Genomic DNA, 17,053 nt, shown 5'->3' on the forward strand with positions numbered 1-17,053 from the left:
GATACACTTTAATGAATTTAATCGAACATATTGCCTCGATCATCTTATCGTTCATTGACCTCAATCGTATACACAATAATGTCCCCTCACTACCACAGCAGTGACCACATTGTTTAATTGGGTGTAGACATCATGCTACAACAACAAGGTGACGATTAATAACCGTACATCATAATTCTGCTACAACAATGAGATCACGATTTTTAATTATACATCATAATTCTGCTACAACAATGAGATCACGATTTATAATTATAGTTGCATGCACCCTGGATAAAAACGCAGACACGCAGGGCATGGCGGAGATCCGAGTTGTTTTGTTTGTAACAGTTCATCTACCGGCTAACGAAAGAGAAAGTCTGTGTTCTTCCTGTCTATCATGTCAACATCGTGTCACAGAAGACACAGGAATGGGACCTCATTAATCAAGATGTGAAATTAAATTCAAAACCAAACAAGTCTTGACAGCTGGACAAACAGTTCCAGGAATTATGACATCACGGCGTTTATTATGCAAAAGAACTGATCTTTGGTGACATCATGGTTTCCGGATTAATCCAATTCTTAGAGATATATTAATCGAGTAGGCCCAATTCAGGATTGGACTTTTTTCACCGGAGATTGAGAAAATTTTGTAAGATTTCAAAATTGCAATTAAGAAAGTTTTAATCTATTTTGTAATCAATGTTTTGATATATAAAGACATATAAATGCTATTGTTTCTTAACAGGCCGACAAGGGATAGGCTAACGTTTTGTCTGCGGGAACTTCGTGCAGGTAGGTGCCTTAATGTATTTAGAGTGTAAAATACTGTTTGGTTTTCCGGTAACGGGGTTAGAAGCAATATTGCTGCACTGTTCATCGAACTAAATGGATCACTGAATATTGAAAGAGAATTTCTGAATAAAACTAATTTAATTGGTTGCTATAGAATTCTCCGAATAACAGTCCTTTACCAATAATTAGTTATTCTGTTCACCTTTATTTTCTTATTTCTGTTATTTCATATACAAATAAAGGTTTATTGACCCCCCCCCCCTTTAGTAAATGAGAAGAATCTGTAACCTTGAAAGTTATTAATTGAACCCAAGTAGCGAAGGATGGTGGTTGCCTCCCTCCCCCTTCGATTTAAGAAAGAAATCTAAGTTTGTGGAAAAAAATTGACGAAGTCTTAAAGGTTTAATTTTTTTTATGTTTGTTTGTGTGGATCAGCCTATCGGACGAATAGAATATGTCCTAATATTCGCTCCTTGAAAATCATTGATTAGTTAAAAATAATTAACATGCAATTTGCAATTGCAGTGTAAATGTGTTTGTATATTAATTGTAGTTTTAGTGCAATTGGGTTGCGGGTGGGGTTGTTTTTTTTTGGGGGGGGGGTATATCTTTCACCATAATTTAGAAAAATATCGTTTGCCCTGAGGGTGGAACAGATCGTCCCGAAAAATTGACAATCGCATTGTTCGTGCCGTTGGTTATGTTAGTGCTTTGTGACCTTGTACCCACGTTGTGGATCCGACACTTAAACATGTAGGTATCGGAAGGGCCTTAATATGATTATTGATAAAATCGAAATTTTCTTGTCATTTGTGCGTTAAGCGTACGGCAAAATTATGTAATCTACCTCACATCGGACGCAAAGGTGGGCATCATTAGTGTAAAAGAACAGCCCCTAACGAACCTACTGTTTACCACGTGATGTATCCTTAATGAACCAACTGATCATCACGTGATGTATCCCTAATGAACCCACTAATCACCACGTGACGTATCATTGTGGTCAGCCAATCTCTTCCCTTTTCATTTCATTGCTCTTTAATTTAATTGTTTCCTAGTGTCAAAATCTTGCTAAGATTAGATAGCATATATGTGTCTCCTTGATTCGTGATTCACAGATATTTCCTAGGCGCTCGTATCTATGGCAAACCGGGACCCTACATATATTTGAAAAGGGTAAGAATTGTACATAATTCTGCAATTCTATACGACACGTTTGACGCATGCTTCGTTTTATATATATATATATATATATATATATATATATATATTCTATTTAGTAGTATATATACTTGCAAATACATCCGTAACTTTATAATCAGCTCAAAAAGGTTTGTTTTTTTAATCTTATTTATTTATTATTATTTTATTATTTATTTATTTATTTACTTTTTTATTTTTATTTTATTTTTTATTATTTATTTATTTTTATTTTTTTGGTTATTTTTTTTATTATGTCCACTCAGTTATAATTTGATAAGTTCTGAATGCCAAGATGGCCAACAAGATATATATAGTTTCGAAGGCTTTTGTAGCCAGTTTCGATGTTTAGGAATATACTCGATCAATAAGGAAAAAAAACAACTACTGACATTTTCTCAGCTAACACAATGTTTTAACTACCCTTGAGGTACAATATTCACCTCGCCCTCCGGGTCGGCCATCTTTGTATACAGCTATTGAGATTGCAACATCTACGGTAGTCGAAAGTGACGAGCGACGCCATGTTTTGCTTATTATATGTTTACATTTCTGTGACTAACTTAAAGACAGCAAACTAGGCTATAAGAACTAAATGATGTCTGATTGGTCGTCTGTAAGCCTGTGTAGCGAGTATGTGAGCGGATCTAACATCTAATTTTAATTAGATTGTCGGTTGGTTGTACATGTATATTGTTTGAACGTCCCGCACGAGAATTTTTCACTCATTGCCGGTGAAGGGCTACACATGCCTATACTAAGCGCTTACGGCCTATGAGCAGGGATCTTTATCGTGCTACATCTGTTGTGACACAGGGCCTCAGTTTTCAGTCTCATCTATAGGACCTCCTCATATAGTCGCCTCTTACGACAAGCAAGGGGTACTGAAGACCTATTCTAACCCGGATCCCCACGGGATTCGTATAGCAGACGTCCCCCTTTCTTTAGTGTAAGGTGATCGAGAGTGAGTAAAGACACGAATTTTTATTTGAGTGACCAAAACTTAAACAATAGTTACGTATCAGTTTTGAAATTCACAATTTATTTTTGGCCCGAGGTTGTGGAAATCAAATGTTATATTTACTCTGAAGGAATGCGCTAGTGAACAAAACGTTATATTCCACTTCGAGGTTTGGAGATCAGCACGGATTCGTTTTTATGTCCGATAAAATGCCTGCATTATTTACTATCTAATTGAAACGTATCATAATAAATTATTTGCTGACTAGATCTATATACGTCACTGAGATGCTCTTTATACCTTGATAATGTTTAGAATCACTAGAATTCACCCAATTAGCTGGGAATACTCTTGAATAGGTTTTTTCCTCTAGTTGTGCATACTGGCAGATGGATTGATATTCCATATAATGAAATATTTTGTGTTTTGTGTAATGAATCAAAAATTGCAGACAAATTCCATTATACATGTATATTAGAATGCAGTGCTTTGTCAAATATTAGAAAAGACTATCTACACAGTAGGTACTACACAAGACCTAATGTTATTAAATTTCATGAAATTATGTCAACCAGTTGGGTTAAAACACTTTAAAAAACTCTGTATGTTTATCTAAAAAATCTATGAGTTAGTCTGTCCTCCTTAATATATTTTGTAAATACGTTTTCAATACATGTATATTGTATATTTGTACATATTCTGACCTTATTCTTACTCAAATGTATGTTTATTTAATGCACCTCATGTACCATGTATAATGTGGTTTGAGTGAATAAATGAACTTGAACTTGCAAAAGCAATGTCACAAACCATGAGGCAATGTGTTCTTTACAAGTGGAAATTAAATTCAAATTAAATGTGGGAAAGGTGGGGGAAAAGTGGAGTAGTTACAGGTTTGGTGTGAGTAGTTACAGGTTTGGTGTGAGTATAGTTACAGGTTTGGTGTGAGTAGTTACAGGTTTGGTGTGAGTAGTTACAGGTTTGGTGTGAGTAGTTACAGGTTTGGTGTGAGTATAGTTACAGGTTTGGTGTGAGTAGTTACAGGTTTGGTGTGAGTATAGTTACAGGTTTGGTGTGAGTATAGTTACAGGTTTGGTGTGAGTAGTTACAGGTCTGGTGTGAGTAGTTACAGGTTTGGTGTGAGTAGTTACAGGTTTGATGTGAGTAGTTACAGGTTTGGTGTGAGTAGTTACAGGTTTGGTGTGAGTAGTTACAGGTTTGGTGTGAGTAGTTACAGGTTTGGTGAGTAGTTACAGGTTTGGTGTGAGTAGTTACAGGTTTGGTGTGAGTAGTTACAGATTTGGTGTGAGTAGTTACAGGTTTGGTGTGAGTAGTTACAGGTCTGGTGTGAGTAGTTACAGGTTTGGTGTGAGTATAGTTACAGGTTTGGTGTGAGTAGTTACAGGTCTGGTGTGAGTAGTTACAGGTCTGGTGTGAGTAGTTACAGGTTTGGTGTGAGTAGTTACAGGTTTGGTGTGAGTAGTTACAGGTTTGGTGTGAGTATAGTTACAGGTCTGGTGTGAGTAGTTACAGGTTTGGTGTGAGTAGTTACAGGTTTGGTGTGGAGTAGTTACAGGTTTGGTGTGAGTAGTTACAGGTTTGGTCTGAGTATAGTTACAGGTTTGGTGTGGAGTAGTTACAGGTTTGGTGTGAGTAGTTACAGGTTTGGTGTGAGTATAGTTACAGGTTTGGTGTGAGTAGTTACAGGTTTGGTGTGAGTAGTTACAGGTTTGTGGAGTAGTTACAGGTTTGGTGTGAGTAGTTACAGGTTTGGTGTGAGTAGTTACAGGTTTGGTGTGAGTAGTTACAGGTTTGGTGTGAGTAGTTACAGGTTTGATGTGAGTAGTTACAGGTTTGGTGAGTAGTTACAGGTTTGGTGTGAGTAGTTACAGGTCTGGTGTGAGTAGTTACAGGTTTGGTGTGAGTAGTTACAGGTTTGTGGAGAAGTTACAGGTTTGGTGTGAGTAGTTACAGGTTTGGTGTGAGTATAGTTACAGGTTTGGTGTGAGTAGTTACAGGTTTGTGGAGAAGTTACAGGTTTGGTGTGAGTAGTTACAGGTTTGATGTGAGTAGTTACAGGTTTGGTGTGAGTAGTTACAGGTTTGATGTGAGTAGTTACAGGTTTGGTGTGAGTAGTTACAGGTTTGGTGTGAGTAGTTACAGGTTTGGTGTGAGTAGTTACAGGTTTGGTGTGAGTAGTTACAGGTTTGGTGTGAGTAGTTACAGGTTTGGTGTGAGTAGTTACAGGTTTGGTGAGTAGTTACAGGTTTGGTGTGAGTAGTTACAGGTTTGGTGTGAGTATAGTTACAGGTTTGGTGTGAGTAGTTACAGGTTTGGTGTGAGTAGTTACAGGTTTGGTGTGAGTAGTTACAGGTTTGTGGAGTAGTTACAGGTTTGGTGTGAGTATAGTTACAGGTTTGGTGTGAGTAGTTACAGGTTTGGTGTGAGTAGTTACAGGTTTGTGGAGTAGTTACAGGTTTGTGGAGTAGTTACAGGTTTGGTGTAAGTAGTTACAGGTTTGGTGTGAGTAGTTACAGGTTCGGTGTGAGTACTTACAGGTTTGTGGAGTAGTTACAGGTTTGGTGTGAGAATAGTTACAGGTTTGGTGTGGAGTAGTTACAGGTCTGGTGTGAGTAGTTACAGGTTTGGTGTGGAGTAGTTACAGGTTTGGTGTGAGTAGTTACAGGTTTGGTGTGAGTAGTTACAGGTTTGGTGTGAGTAGTTACAGGTTTGGTGTGAGTAGTTGCAGGTTTGGTGTGAGTAGTAACAGGTTTGTGGAGTAGTTACAGGTCTGGTGTGCTGTGGTAACTATACACTTGCTCAACGTTAAAAAATTATATGTACGTTATATATGCATCATTAGATCATTAGGTAAATTATTTAAGATGCAGTTGGGTATAAATGGTTATACATTATACAACAGTGCCGTGACCTTTTCAGTGACTTTATATATATATATATATATATTCACTGTCTCCTAGCAGCACGTGACCAGCATACTAGACCGCTCGACCATCTAGCCAAGTCTAAGTCTAGATGGTCTAGCACGCTGCAAGATTTAGCTCCGCAGGTCGTGAGTTCAACCATATATTGTGAAATTGTAAATACAATATTACATAACTTTATATAAATATTTTATGCCATATCAAGTTTTACTTTTGTCACGGCTGACCTAGGTGTTAATCAATAATTTATGGCCCCAGTAGGAGATATAGAGGGGGGGGGGGCACAACGATTGAAGCCCTCCATCCACCATGGGGAGGGGAGCATTTAATTAAGATATATTTTGTAACACCTTTTTTCTAAATGTTTCCGAATTCAGCTTATGACCATTAATATATTTTGTCGTACGTTGCGTTTTGTTCGCAGCATACAAGTTACCACTCTTTTCTGTCTGATCATATATATATATATATATATATTCAGTGGGGGATCTAGTAGACCCTGGCCACTCCAGGTAAAACATCTGTTCATATTTGGCTCCGCCTACATTTTCATTGACCGTACGGTCATGAGATGGGTCTTTAAGAGGGTTGAATTATTTATTTCGAAAAAAGTCATTTTTTTGTTGCCATTTTTCGATCTCCATTTAATTTAAAACAAATCTAATAGTAAATAAACATTGCCATCCCTAAATGTGTTCATTCTTTAATCGTAATAGGATTTCACCCCAGGATAGAGTAACCTGGATTTGTTCAGATGTCGAAAGAAAACACGTGGTCCGTCGTCCTCCTGATGTTCGTCCACCTGCTGTGTCCCGTGCTCTGCGGCTTTGACAAGGTGTGTACGTATGAGATCTACCAGCGAGGGGTTCACGCCCAGGGAGCCTGCGGGGACTCGCTCTCCGACATTCTCGCCCTCGTCTGCAGTAAATCCAAAAGGTCCGCCCGCGTCCGACAAGACAAACATACTGGTAAATTATATATACTCTATACTTGGATATTTCGAAGGTAGAATTACATCTAGAGTTTTGCACCTCGGACCAATAGGAACCCATATTGTGTTGGTTTGTCTGTTGGTCTGCAATTAAGTTTTCCTTTCCACAAATATAAATCTAATCATAACTTTTGAACGATACGAGGTGGAGATCTTACATTCGGTGAAATAAAGGTCAAGTGTCAAAGGTTTCTCAAGGGTAAATGTAAAGGTTGTATGTACAGGTAAATAAAGAATAAATTTCTTACCGTTGGACTTAGTCACGGTAACATAAATACTGTTTCAAACCAATTGTGAGGTAAAAGTATTAATTCAGACAAAAATTACATTACGCTATGTCAACATTTTTTTTTTTTTTTTTACAAAAACAACAAATAACAAACAAACACCCCCCCCCCCACACACACACACACACAAACCCCCAAACCATTGGAAGACACATATTCGTTGTTATTACTGTGAAATAATGAATATTCCAAAATCTCTTCCCCGAATTTCCAGCAACACCTTATTTCACTTTACATGTACCATTATCTATTGTACCATAGTTTCAGCTGACAATGAGATCCGATTTAAGATTCAAATCAATCTTGTTTCTCCCATCCGTCATCACTGTAGAAGGCAGTAGATCTTAATATTTGTATGACGCGGTTTCCTATGAACTTCTTTTAGTGTTGTTACCATCGTTAACAGGTGCGTGCATTAGATGCGGGACTAATAGATTTATCTGACAGGTGCGTGCATTAGATGCGGGACTAATAGATTTATCTGACAGGTGCGTGCATTAGATACGGGCTAAAAGATTTATCTGACAGGTGCGTGAATTAGATGCAGGACTTGTAGATTTATCTGACAGGTGCGTGTATTATATGTAGGACTCATAGATTTATCTGACAGGTTCGTGCATTAGATGCAGGATTAATAGATTTATCTGACAGGTGCGTGCATTAGATGCGGGATTAATAGATTTATCTAACAGGAGCGTGTATTATATGTAGGACTCATAGATTTATCTGACAGGTGCGTGCATTAGATGCAGGATTAATAGATTTATATAACAGGTGCGTGCATTAGATGCGAGACTATTAGATTTATCTGACAGGTGCGTGTATTATATATATGTGGGACTAATAGAATTATCTGAAAGGTGCGTGCATTAGATGCGGGACTAATAGATTTATCTGACAGGTGCATGCATTAGATGCGAGACTATTAGATTTATCTGACAGGTGCGTGCATTATATGTGGGATTAATAGATTTATCTGACAGATGCGTGCATTAGATGCGGGATTAATAGATTTATCTGTGAAGAGGAGTATGACAAGAGTTCATAAATTTTGAATTAGAAGTGGATATTAAACTCATACAATGTACGATTGTCTAACTCAACACATACTGACATTCGTCTCTACAAACATGATAATGACTACCATTGTATGCAGTTGTTTATGTACTCACGTCACGGTCACGGTCCGCTACATGCTTATTCATATTTTGTTCATTTTATCGTTATATAACTTGTACCGTTGGACTCGTTCATTGACAGTCAATTCTGTGATAATTTTTGACGAATTGGGGCAAAAATTAATAAGTGTAAATACAAAGAAATTTCACGCATATATCTATCATTTCATAACCCGATGTGCGTAACTTTTATGTAAAACTGTCCTTTCAAAATCCAATTTGTGTAACTTTTATGTAAAACTGTCCTTTCAAAATCCAATTTGTGTAACTTTTATGTAAAACTGTCATTTCATAATCCAATTTGTGTAACTTTTATGTAAACCTGTCATTTCATAATCCAATGTGAGTAACTTTTATGTAAACCTGTCATTTCATAATCCAATGTGTGTAACTTTTATGTAAACCTGTCATTTCATAATCCAATGTGAGTAACTTTTATGTAAACCTGTCATTTCAAAATCCAATGTGAGTAACTTTTATGTAAACCTGTCCTTTCATAATCCAATGTGAGTAACTTTTATGTAAACCTGTTATTTCATAATCCAATGTGAGTAACTTTTATGTAAACCTGTCATTTCATAATCCAATGTGAGTAACTTTTATGTAAACCTGTCATTTCATCCCAGTGAGTTTGCCGACGATTGTTGATTTGTTTGATAACACTTAAATTTTGCTATTTTGTTTACAGCAGTCTCAGAATTTTGACTATAATTTAAAAGCATAAACCTTAGGACCTCTACCACCGTATACACTGTACAACGTCACATTTGAGGAGTCGTCACTGTGGAGCACGAGGGCTCGGCTCCGAAGCGGAGAAAACGCAGTATCACCAAGATGAGATTGATTTTCTCATAAACTACACCATATTTCGTCAAACATCATTTTGCATAGAGTGTGGTAGATTTATTTTGATCATTCAAATTTGTCACCGAATTTCAGAAACCCGTACTTACCTCAAACACTTCGTTCGCGTTTCACAAGTAGGTCTACAAAGTTGAAATTGATGATTTAAACCCATCTTTTTCGGTCATTTCATCTCTCTGCCTATTTGATTTGTTTGATAGAGAGTATGTATATCCTGATACAATGATTGTTGATGATTATATCGCCCTTTTACTTACATTTCACATGCAATTTGCACAAAATCTTACCAATTTGTAATGTGTCGTTCGAGGGCCCAAATCTGTCATGCTGCGAGGAGTATGCTACATATATTTGACTGTGTCGCGAGGCTTTGAAGTTTCACCTTTGGACTGATTAACATTAAGTTTATAGATCGTAATGATGGCCATTTCCCCATGTTACGAACAAGGCACGTATGAATTTTGATATGAAATATGGGACGTCTGTTTCAACGGCTACAGAGATGAAAATAGAAAGCAAATCTAAAATAATGAATCTCATTTTTGAAATTACATGAGGGTAGAACTTCACCACCGGCATACTGTTCATGAAGAGCTTATATACGCGCTGAACGCGAAGTGCCGGCGTCAACCGTCGCTGTTCATACCCTCATGTATGTTCAAAAAGAAGCTTTATTTCCTAAATATCTTATAAAACACACCATATCGTTACTGAACCTGCAGCTCGTTACTGAACCTGCGGCTCGTTACTAAACCTGCGGCTCGTTACTGAACCTGCAGCTCGTTACTGAACCCGCAGCTCGTTGTAAACTATATTTTAGATATCTTATATTACAGGCATGCCGAAATATAATGCTACTATGCCTGAAAGACTCTTCCCGTCAAAAAGAATAAGCCAGCTCGCCAACATAAAACTACAGAATCCAGTCTTGAATAATAAACTGTCAGCCTGGAAATTTGTCATCAAGAAATTCTTCTCGAACAAAGAGAGAGCACTCGCCTTCCTTGTCGGCGACTCGGCGGCAGCCAATGGCCAGAAAAGAGGAGTAAAACTTCCCCCCGTAAAACGATCTGGAGACATGAACATAGTCTGCGAGTGCTGCTACCACAGCTGCGAACTAGAGGAATTCCAAGATTACTGTGAATGACAGACAGCTAGTATACCATTCCGGCACCACCCTGTTGTTGTCCAGAATAACAGTCCATTACTCAGTGGTGGGCCTAATTTATGTTGATGCATGGATTTTAAAAGTTCCCCCTCTCCTACTGATGAAGTTTAACTAATTTTAAAATACCAAAATAGATCGTGTATCTATATATAGACAGTATTGTAAAGCATTGTGTTACGGCAAAAACCAAAACCTGCCATACTTCCTCCACATGCTAGAAAATTTGTCCTCAGTTTTAGTTCTGATGAGTCTGTTAGGTCCCAGTTGTGGTAATTCAGGTCACATCTTGTCTTTCATAGGACGCAGTTATTTATACACGCATGTGTGAATTGTTTTTACAAAATGTGCAGTCTGTAGAGAATTAGAATTATTTTAAGGTGGATCGATCCTCATGTGATTTATCAATATCAATGGTTGAAAGTGGGAAAACTGTATTAATTTCCACTCAATATTGTTAAATTTGATTAATAACCAAAGAAAATGTGTATGCTGCCACATTTTTAAAGCTGTCAGACATACATAAACAGAAGGGACTGATTCACGATTTCCCCCCAAATTTTGATTTTTACTTTAAATGATCAAAATCTAAAGTCCAATATGTTTAGAAGGTTTCACAAAAAATTAAGGTTATTCGTCATGACAGAGGCTCATTATAGAGAGTTTATTATTTGTTTTGAAAACAAAGATTGAGGTGTGTTATTGTTTACGATGTTTTCAAAATAAATGGATATTGTCCAAGTTTATTATATATACATGTATCGCATCTCAAGTATACTTTAGGTAAAATGTGTCATTTAAGAGTTAAAATTTGTGATTGTACCAAAAGAAGATGCTTTGAATTACAAAATTAACGTTTCACAGGTTTGTTTGTTTACATAAAAAGACTCGAGTCTTTGTTTAGATAACACAGAATCAAAGTTAAAATATTGCTCTTATCCTTGCATTCAGACGGTCCAAAATGTGGTTGTCACCATTAAATGAGCTATATTTGGATTTTTTAACATTAAAAATGAATAATATTTCTTTTGAAAAACGTGAACCAGTCCCTTTAACATCAGAAAATCACACATTTTCGTTGTACAGAATATTTATAATTGATAAAAACTTGTTGAAATGACAATTAAATGTCAGCAGTCTAAAATAACTGCAAATTCATAAATGTAATGTAATATGAAAATGGAGAAATTATTTCTACTATGCTATACTGTATATTCCTGATTTACTATAATTAATACATATGTATAATATATATTTGTAATGATCAAAGAAAATGTCGGTCTCGCCAAAATGTTCATATTCACTGAAATTCTTCCAATATTCCAGTTGCAAGTAACCTCTTTAATATCTTGTTTGTTTTGCTTGTTGAGTTGTACAAGTATCAAAAGTATGTTTGCTGTAAAAGTCCAAAACGAACAACCTTGAACCTGCGTTACATTATACTTTAAAAGATCGAGGATTTCAATTTCGGAGCGAAAATTAAAGATGCCATTGCATAACTTTTTAAATCAAGAAATCTAATGGCAATTCCAAAGCAGTGAAAGAATCTAAACTATAATTCAAAACGTGCAGGTTAAAGAAATCACGACAGCGCAACACTTAAAGGCATTAGTTGTGAAAATGATGGCAACCTTCTCTCTCTCTCTCTCTCTCTCTCTCTCTCTCTCTCTCAAAATCTCTAATTGGCATAGGTTTATATATCAATGGCTAATAAAACCACTTATTTTGTACAATAACAAGAGAAACTTGATAAACTACGTTAGATAACCGCTTTTAGAGTAAAGAAATATGTAAGGAATAATTATTGTCTTGCAAGACAATATTAATTATTTAATCACCAAATTCACATACATGTATTCAAGTGCCTGTTTTGAGGTTAAAAGGTGTTTGAAATAATTAAATACTGGTATTATTATTGAAATATGATATATACATGTAGCAATTTTCATTGGATTCAATTTTGGGGACACAGTTATAAATAATGACTTATTAACATCACCACCCTTTTCTAAGGCAGCATTATAGTACATGTAATCATATTTTCAACAAAAGTCTCATCAGATTATGTTTATTCAGAGTGTTGTAAATTATTTTGATGAAAGCGGAATTTTGCTCGCGAGAAAATGTTTTATCTCAAACACAGCAGTTCATAATCATGCATTCAATCTATCAACTACAATCCGCGTGGAGGGCTGGCCATTTCATCGGTCAGGGGAATTAACGTGGGGTCTTGCCCATTTTGTTGAATTCTTTTCGTTCTTTATGTGGTTGAACTAAATACATGAAAGTCATAACAAAGAGGACGGACGACCCTGAATGTTTTGAGGTCTAAAGCTTGACGCTGATTATAAAGGAGCAGTCACAGCATACCGGATATCATAAACGGACGTCGCACGGATAAAAGTAAATGTGACATAATGCTGTCCGCATGTGTTCTGTTGATGAAAGTCGTTCTCGCCGCTGCTCGGGGCTCCTACAATCGGTGTATGAAGCGTATAAAACGTATAATAACCACACGATTACTGGACACGTACCGGGCAATTAATGGACATTACCGTCTGAATAACGGACAACCATAACGAACGAACTTGTACCGGTCCCGTGGGCCTCCGTTATGCCCCAGTTTCTTGTGTTTCTTGTCCGTAAACACGCGGCTGGTGTCCATTACATCTTCGGTTGACCCGTTGCGTGTCCTCTCGTGAGTCATATCTACTGGACATTAACGGATGTGAACTGGGCAAGTACGGGGAAAGAAACGTACGAGTTTCGATTAGAACGCATAACGCATAGCTACCGTAGATAAAGCAGACTCCATAGTCCGGTGGTGTCCGTTTCAGGTTTTGAACATGCTCAAAACTTTCTGCCGAATAGACCGGATTTCGTCAAAAGAAGGAACATGTTGGCCAAAAGAGAATCGGACAAGAAACGCAATGGAACGGAGACGAACGGATTGACAAGGAACGGAGACGAACGGATTGACAAGGAACGGAGACGAACGGATTGACAAGGAAAGGAGACGAACGGATTGACAATGTGGTTATCCGTTGGACGTCCGTTAGCGTTATCCAGTGAGGTGTGACTGCTGCTAAGTTGCAAATTATATCAAAGTTCAAGGTCACAGCTCATATTTTAAAATTCTGAACAATGGGCGTATGAATCTTGAAAAATAGAGTCCGTCTATTTTTTAACGGCTGGGAACTCCGACGGAATGAAAGTAGAATGTAAATATAAGATAAAAATTTCACAATTTCGAAAATACACGAGATGTGAGCTGCAGGTAACACTTGACAGTAATGCTTCAGGAAGTAGACTGACGTGATGGGTTGCAGTTCATACCCTCATGTATTTTCGAAAATGATGTTGGTTTAAGGTTGTATGCTACTCCAGATAAATTTGATATGGATGAAAAGTGGAAGATATGTACATTGAGGATCATCTTCACAAGTCAAGGGTTATTGATTCGTTACCTCGCACTAGGTAACGAATCAATAACCCTTGACTTGTGAAGATGATTGAGGATATGAAATTGAAAACTTTCAAATTTACTTCATATAGTCAAAATATGCAGTTTTAGTAGAAAGCAATCTCAAAAAAAAAAAAATAAAAAATAAAAACCCCTGCTGGACTTGAACCCGCGGTCTACAGTTCAGCAGTCGAAGTGGGGTCCTACTAAACAGAGTACTCTAGAGTACGTTAGAGTACTATAGAGTACGCTAGTAAATTTTCATAATTTAATGCTATTTAATTGTTTATTTGTATGTATACCACTTAAATAAACATGATTATAAAATAATATTGCAAAATTTATCAAAAGTATTTGCTTTTTTAGCGATATTTTGACCAGAAAACAACTGTTACATTAAAGTTATTGACGATTTATGGCATCACGATCCCGATTATTACTATTTTGTTTGGAGAAAGAATTAAGCGATGTGACATATTGCATCAGTAATTAATTTTACGTATGATTGATAGTTATTTAGAATTGAATAATTGCTGGCCTTTAAAAACACATCCAGTGTTGATTTAAAACCACAGCAACAATCACCAAAGAAATCAACTTCATAGATGTAATCATTTCATTTTTATGTTAATCTAAATACCACTGAATGATTTATTTTCATGGAATTCACTGTTCAGTTGACTAAAAAAGACTTAATACTTTAAAAATAAGATTAAGGCATAATCTTGGGAAATTTAGTGTAATTCGCTGGTACTTTATATACATATGTAGTTAAATTTGATTGGGATCAAACGGTAAACTGTAATTCAAAATATTTTCTAAATATAATGAAAACAAACACAATATATTCCAGATATATATTTATAAGGTTAAACTAAAGTAAGAACACCTACAAACAGCAGTTAAATTGCATTAAATTATGAAATTTTACCAGCGTACTCTAAAGTACTCTAGCGTACTCTGTTTAGTAGGACCGGTCGAAGTGCTAACTTACTGAGCTACTCAGCTAGGCGATTTTTTTAAATGAATAGACCAATATTGCTGATACCTATATTTTCCTCCATGTTTTAAAGCAAGTCAGCCATTATGACGATGTAGATTACCTCCTTAAATACATTTTTATGTAGTCGTTATTAGACAAATGCACGTCAGATTTGTCTTTCCTCACTATCTTTATTTGTATCATTTTATAATGTATAAGCAATACTCGTAGTCGATTGGTCACACAGAACTTTCAAACTCGGCGATTTCTTACAGCAGAGCAAGATAATGAACTGTGTCAACCATCCCTACATGTTCTATCCGTGATTCAAAACACAATTTGAAATGTTCAGTATTATTCTAAAAAAAAAAAAAAAAATTCTCCCTCGGGTTTTATTGTCATTGAAAATTTTTTTTCTCAGTTTCCATTTCAGAAAATAAAAAAGTATTACATTTAAGACATGTAGAAATAGAAAATGTACGGACAAAATAAAGTGAAAAATCTTATATTGGTGCAGAAAATCGAGTGGATCGGTGCTGAAGCAACATTCCTCATCTTTTATTTTCCTTGTTACTAGCTAGCGCTGCGATTTTTTTTCTTTCGGTTTTTGGGTCATTTTGTTTTTTCTAACACTCCCCACAAGTACCTCACGACTTCAATGAATTGTAGATTTTCACCTAACTAGAATAAGCTCTGTGTAGTGTGTATTTATCAATTGTCGGTGAAAAGGCCCACATGAGAGTGTGATTTGTGAAACTGTGATGAAGTGTATTAAAGCAAGGTATATTATTCATTGTGTTTAGTTCTTATTTTGGGTTCAGACCCCCCCCCCCTCCCTCCCTCCAAATAAGCTACACAAGTTGATTTAATTAATTTTTTGTTGAAAATATTTCCAATACATGTCAACAATGTCTTGCATACCCCTAAAGTCCAAGATATTTCAAAATAAGCCCTTTTGAAAAATACCTTACTGGTTAACTAGTCAGGGTATTTTCTCAAAAGGGCTTATTTTGGACTTTAGGGGTATGCAAGACGTTGTTGACATATATTAGAAATATTTTCAACAAAACAATAACTAAATCAACTCATGTAGCTTGTTTGTAAGGGGGGAGGGGGTGTACCTGAACCCCAGCACCTGTAGGTCCTAGCAGAGAAAGTTATTTCAAAACGTTCCAACGACACGGGACCTCCATTTTTAACGTCTCATCTGAAAGACGTGCGACTCTCATTTTTAAATACCAAGTGTTTGTTAAAGGGGGAATCATTACCCATATTTATGTCTTAGACGGGATGCAGTCCAGGAATGAGCGAGACTCGAACCCACAACCTCCCTTCCACGAGCCGTCACTTTAACCACTGAGCCATTGTAACCAATTCAAACTTTTAGCAGACATGATCTGATCATAGGCAGTAAGGATCATCATTTAGCAAATCAGTACGTGACTAAATGTATGGCCATTTTACCTATTAGTAAATTTCCACTAGACAAAGTAAATTTATGAATACTTTTAGTAATGATTGACATTTTTTATTGAATGAATGAATCTTCGATCATTTTTACATCAACATATTTCTGAACTACAAGACAAAATGCACCAATGAAAAAAAGCACAATTAATTTCGAGATTTCCCACTACTTCCTTTTGATAATACTAGTCTGTTTTCTCAAGTGCTTTCAGTCTCTCCAGCAGAGGAGGGTGGGAGTAGTTGAAAGTTGAATACAGCCAATCAGTTACAGGGAAAGCAAGGTTGTCTTTGTTGAGCTTGATTAGTGATGATTTCAACTGGGCTGCATGCTTCAGAGACTTAGCAAAAAAGTCTGCCTGGAATTCACAGTGTCTGGTGTAAATAATCATCAGGAAGCCTAAAATCTGAAATAAAGGAAGTCCGGTGTAAATAATAAAGGAAGTCTGGTGTAAATAATAAAGGAAGTCTGGTGTAAATAATCATCAGGAAGCCTAGAATCTGAAATAAAGGAAGTCTGGACAGGTGTAAATAATAAAGGAAGTCCGGTGTAAATAATCATCAGGAAGCCTAGAATCTGAAATAAAGGAAGTCTGGACAGGTGTAAATAATCATCAGGAAACCCAAAAAACCTGAAATAAAAGAAGTCTGACGTAAATATCTGTTTTTCTTAAAATGTTCAAATATCTCAAAAACTCGAAACAACATTTGCCATAATTTCCACAAAATTGTCACGGAACTTGTAAAAAAAATTGCACATTATTTTGCTTTTAATA

At 36.4% G+C, this 17,053-nt stretch overlaps 2 protein-coding genes across 2 annotated transcripts in view; one reads left to right on the top strand and one right to left on the bottom strand.

Moving 5' to 3' along the window:
* Positions 1–735: 735 nt before the first annotated feature.
* On the top strand, positions 736–11,109 carry LOC125677235 (molluscan insulin-related peptide 5-like). The gene is made up of 3 exons (XM_048915243.2): positions 736–777; positions 6,600–6,851; positions 10,040–11,109. The coding sequence occupies exons 2-3, from the start codon at positions 6,638–6,640 to the stop codon at positions 10,348–10,350; spliced, it is 525 nt and encodes a 174-aa protein (XP_048771200.1). The 5' UTR covers positions 736–777; positions 6,600–6,637; the 3' UTR covers positions 10,351–11,109.
* Positions 11,110–16,319: 5,210 nt separating this feature from the next.
* LOC125673481 (CAAX prenyl protease 1 homolog) overlaps positions 16,320–17,053 on the bottom strand; it is a 29,765-nt gene continuing 29,031 nt past the window's right edge. The window contains exon 11 of the mRNA XM_048910058.2: positions 16,320–16,684. Coding sequence (XP_048766015.1) covers positions 16,466–16,684 — 219 coding nt within the window. The 3' untranslated portion in view covers positions 16,320–16,465. The remainder of the gene's footprint in view (positions 16,685–17,053) is intronic.

This window comes from Ostrea edulis, chromosome 3 (genome assembly GCF_947568905.1).
Source record: "Ostrea edulis chromosome 3, xbOstEdul1.1, whole genome shotgun sequence".
NCBI classification, from domain to species: Eukaryota; Metazoa; Mollusca; class Bivalvia; order Ostreida; family Ostreidae; genus Ostrea; species Ostrea edulis.

What these genes read in the sequence shown, in the direction of transcription:
- LOC125677235 (XM_048915243.2), top strand. Translation starts at nt 6,638, where the DNA reads ATGTCGAAAGAAAACACGTGGTCCGTCGTCCTCCTGATGTTCGTCCAC. An exon ending in CCGACAAGACAAACATACTG is followed by an intron (nt 6,852 to 10,039) that starts GTAAATTATATA and finishes CTTATATTACAG; the next exon opens with GCATGCCGAAATATAATGCT.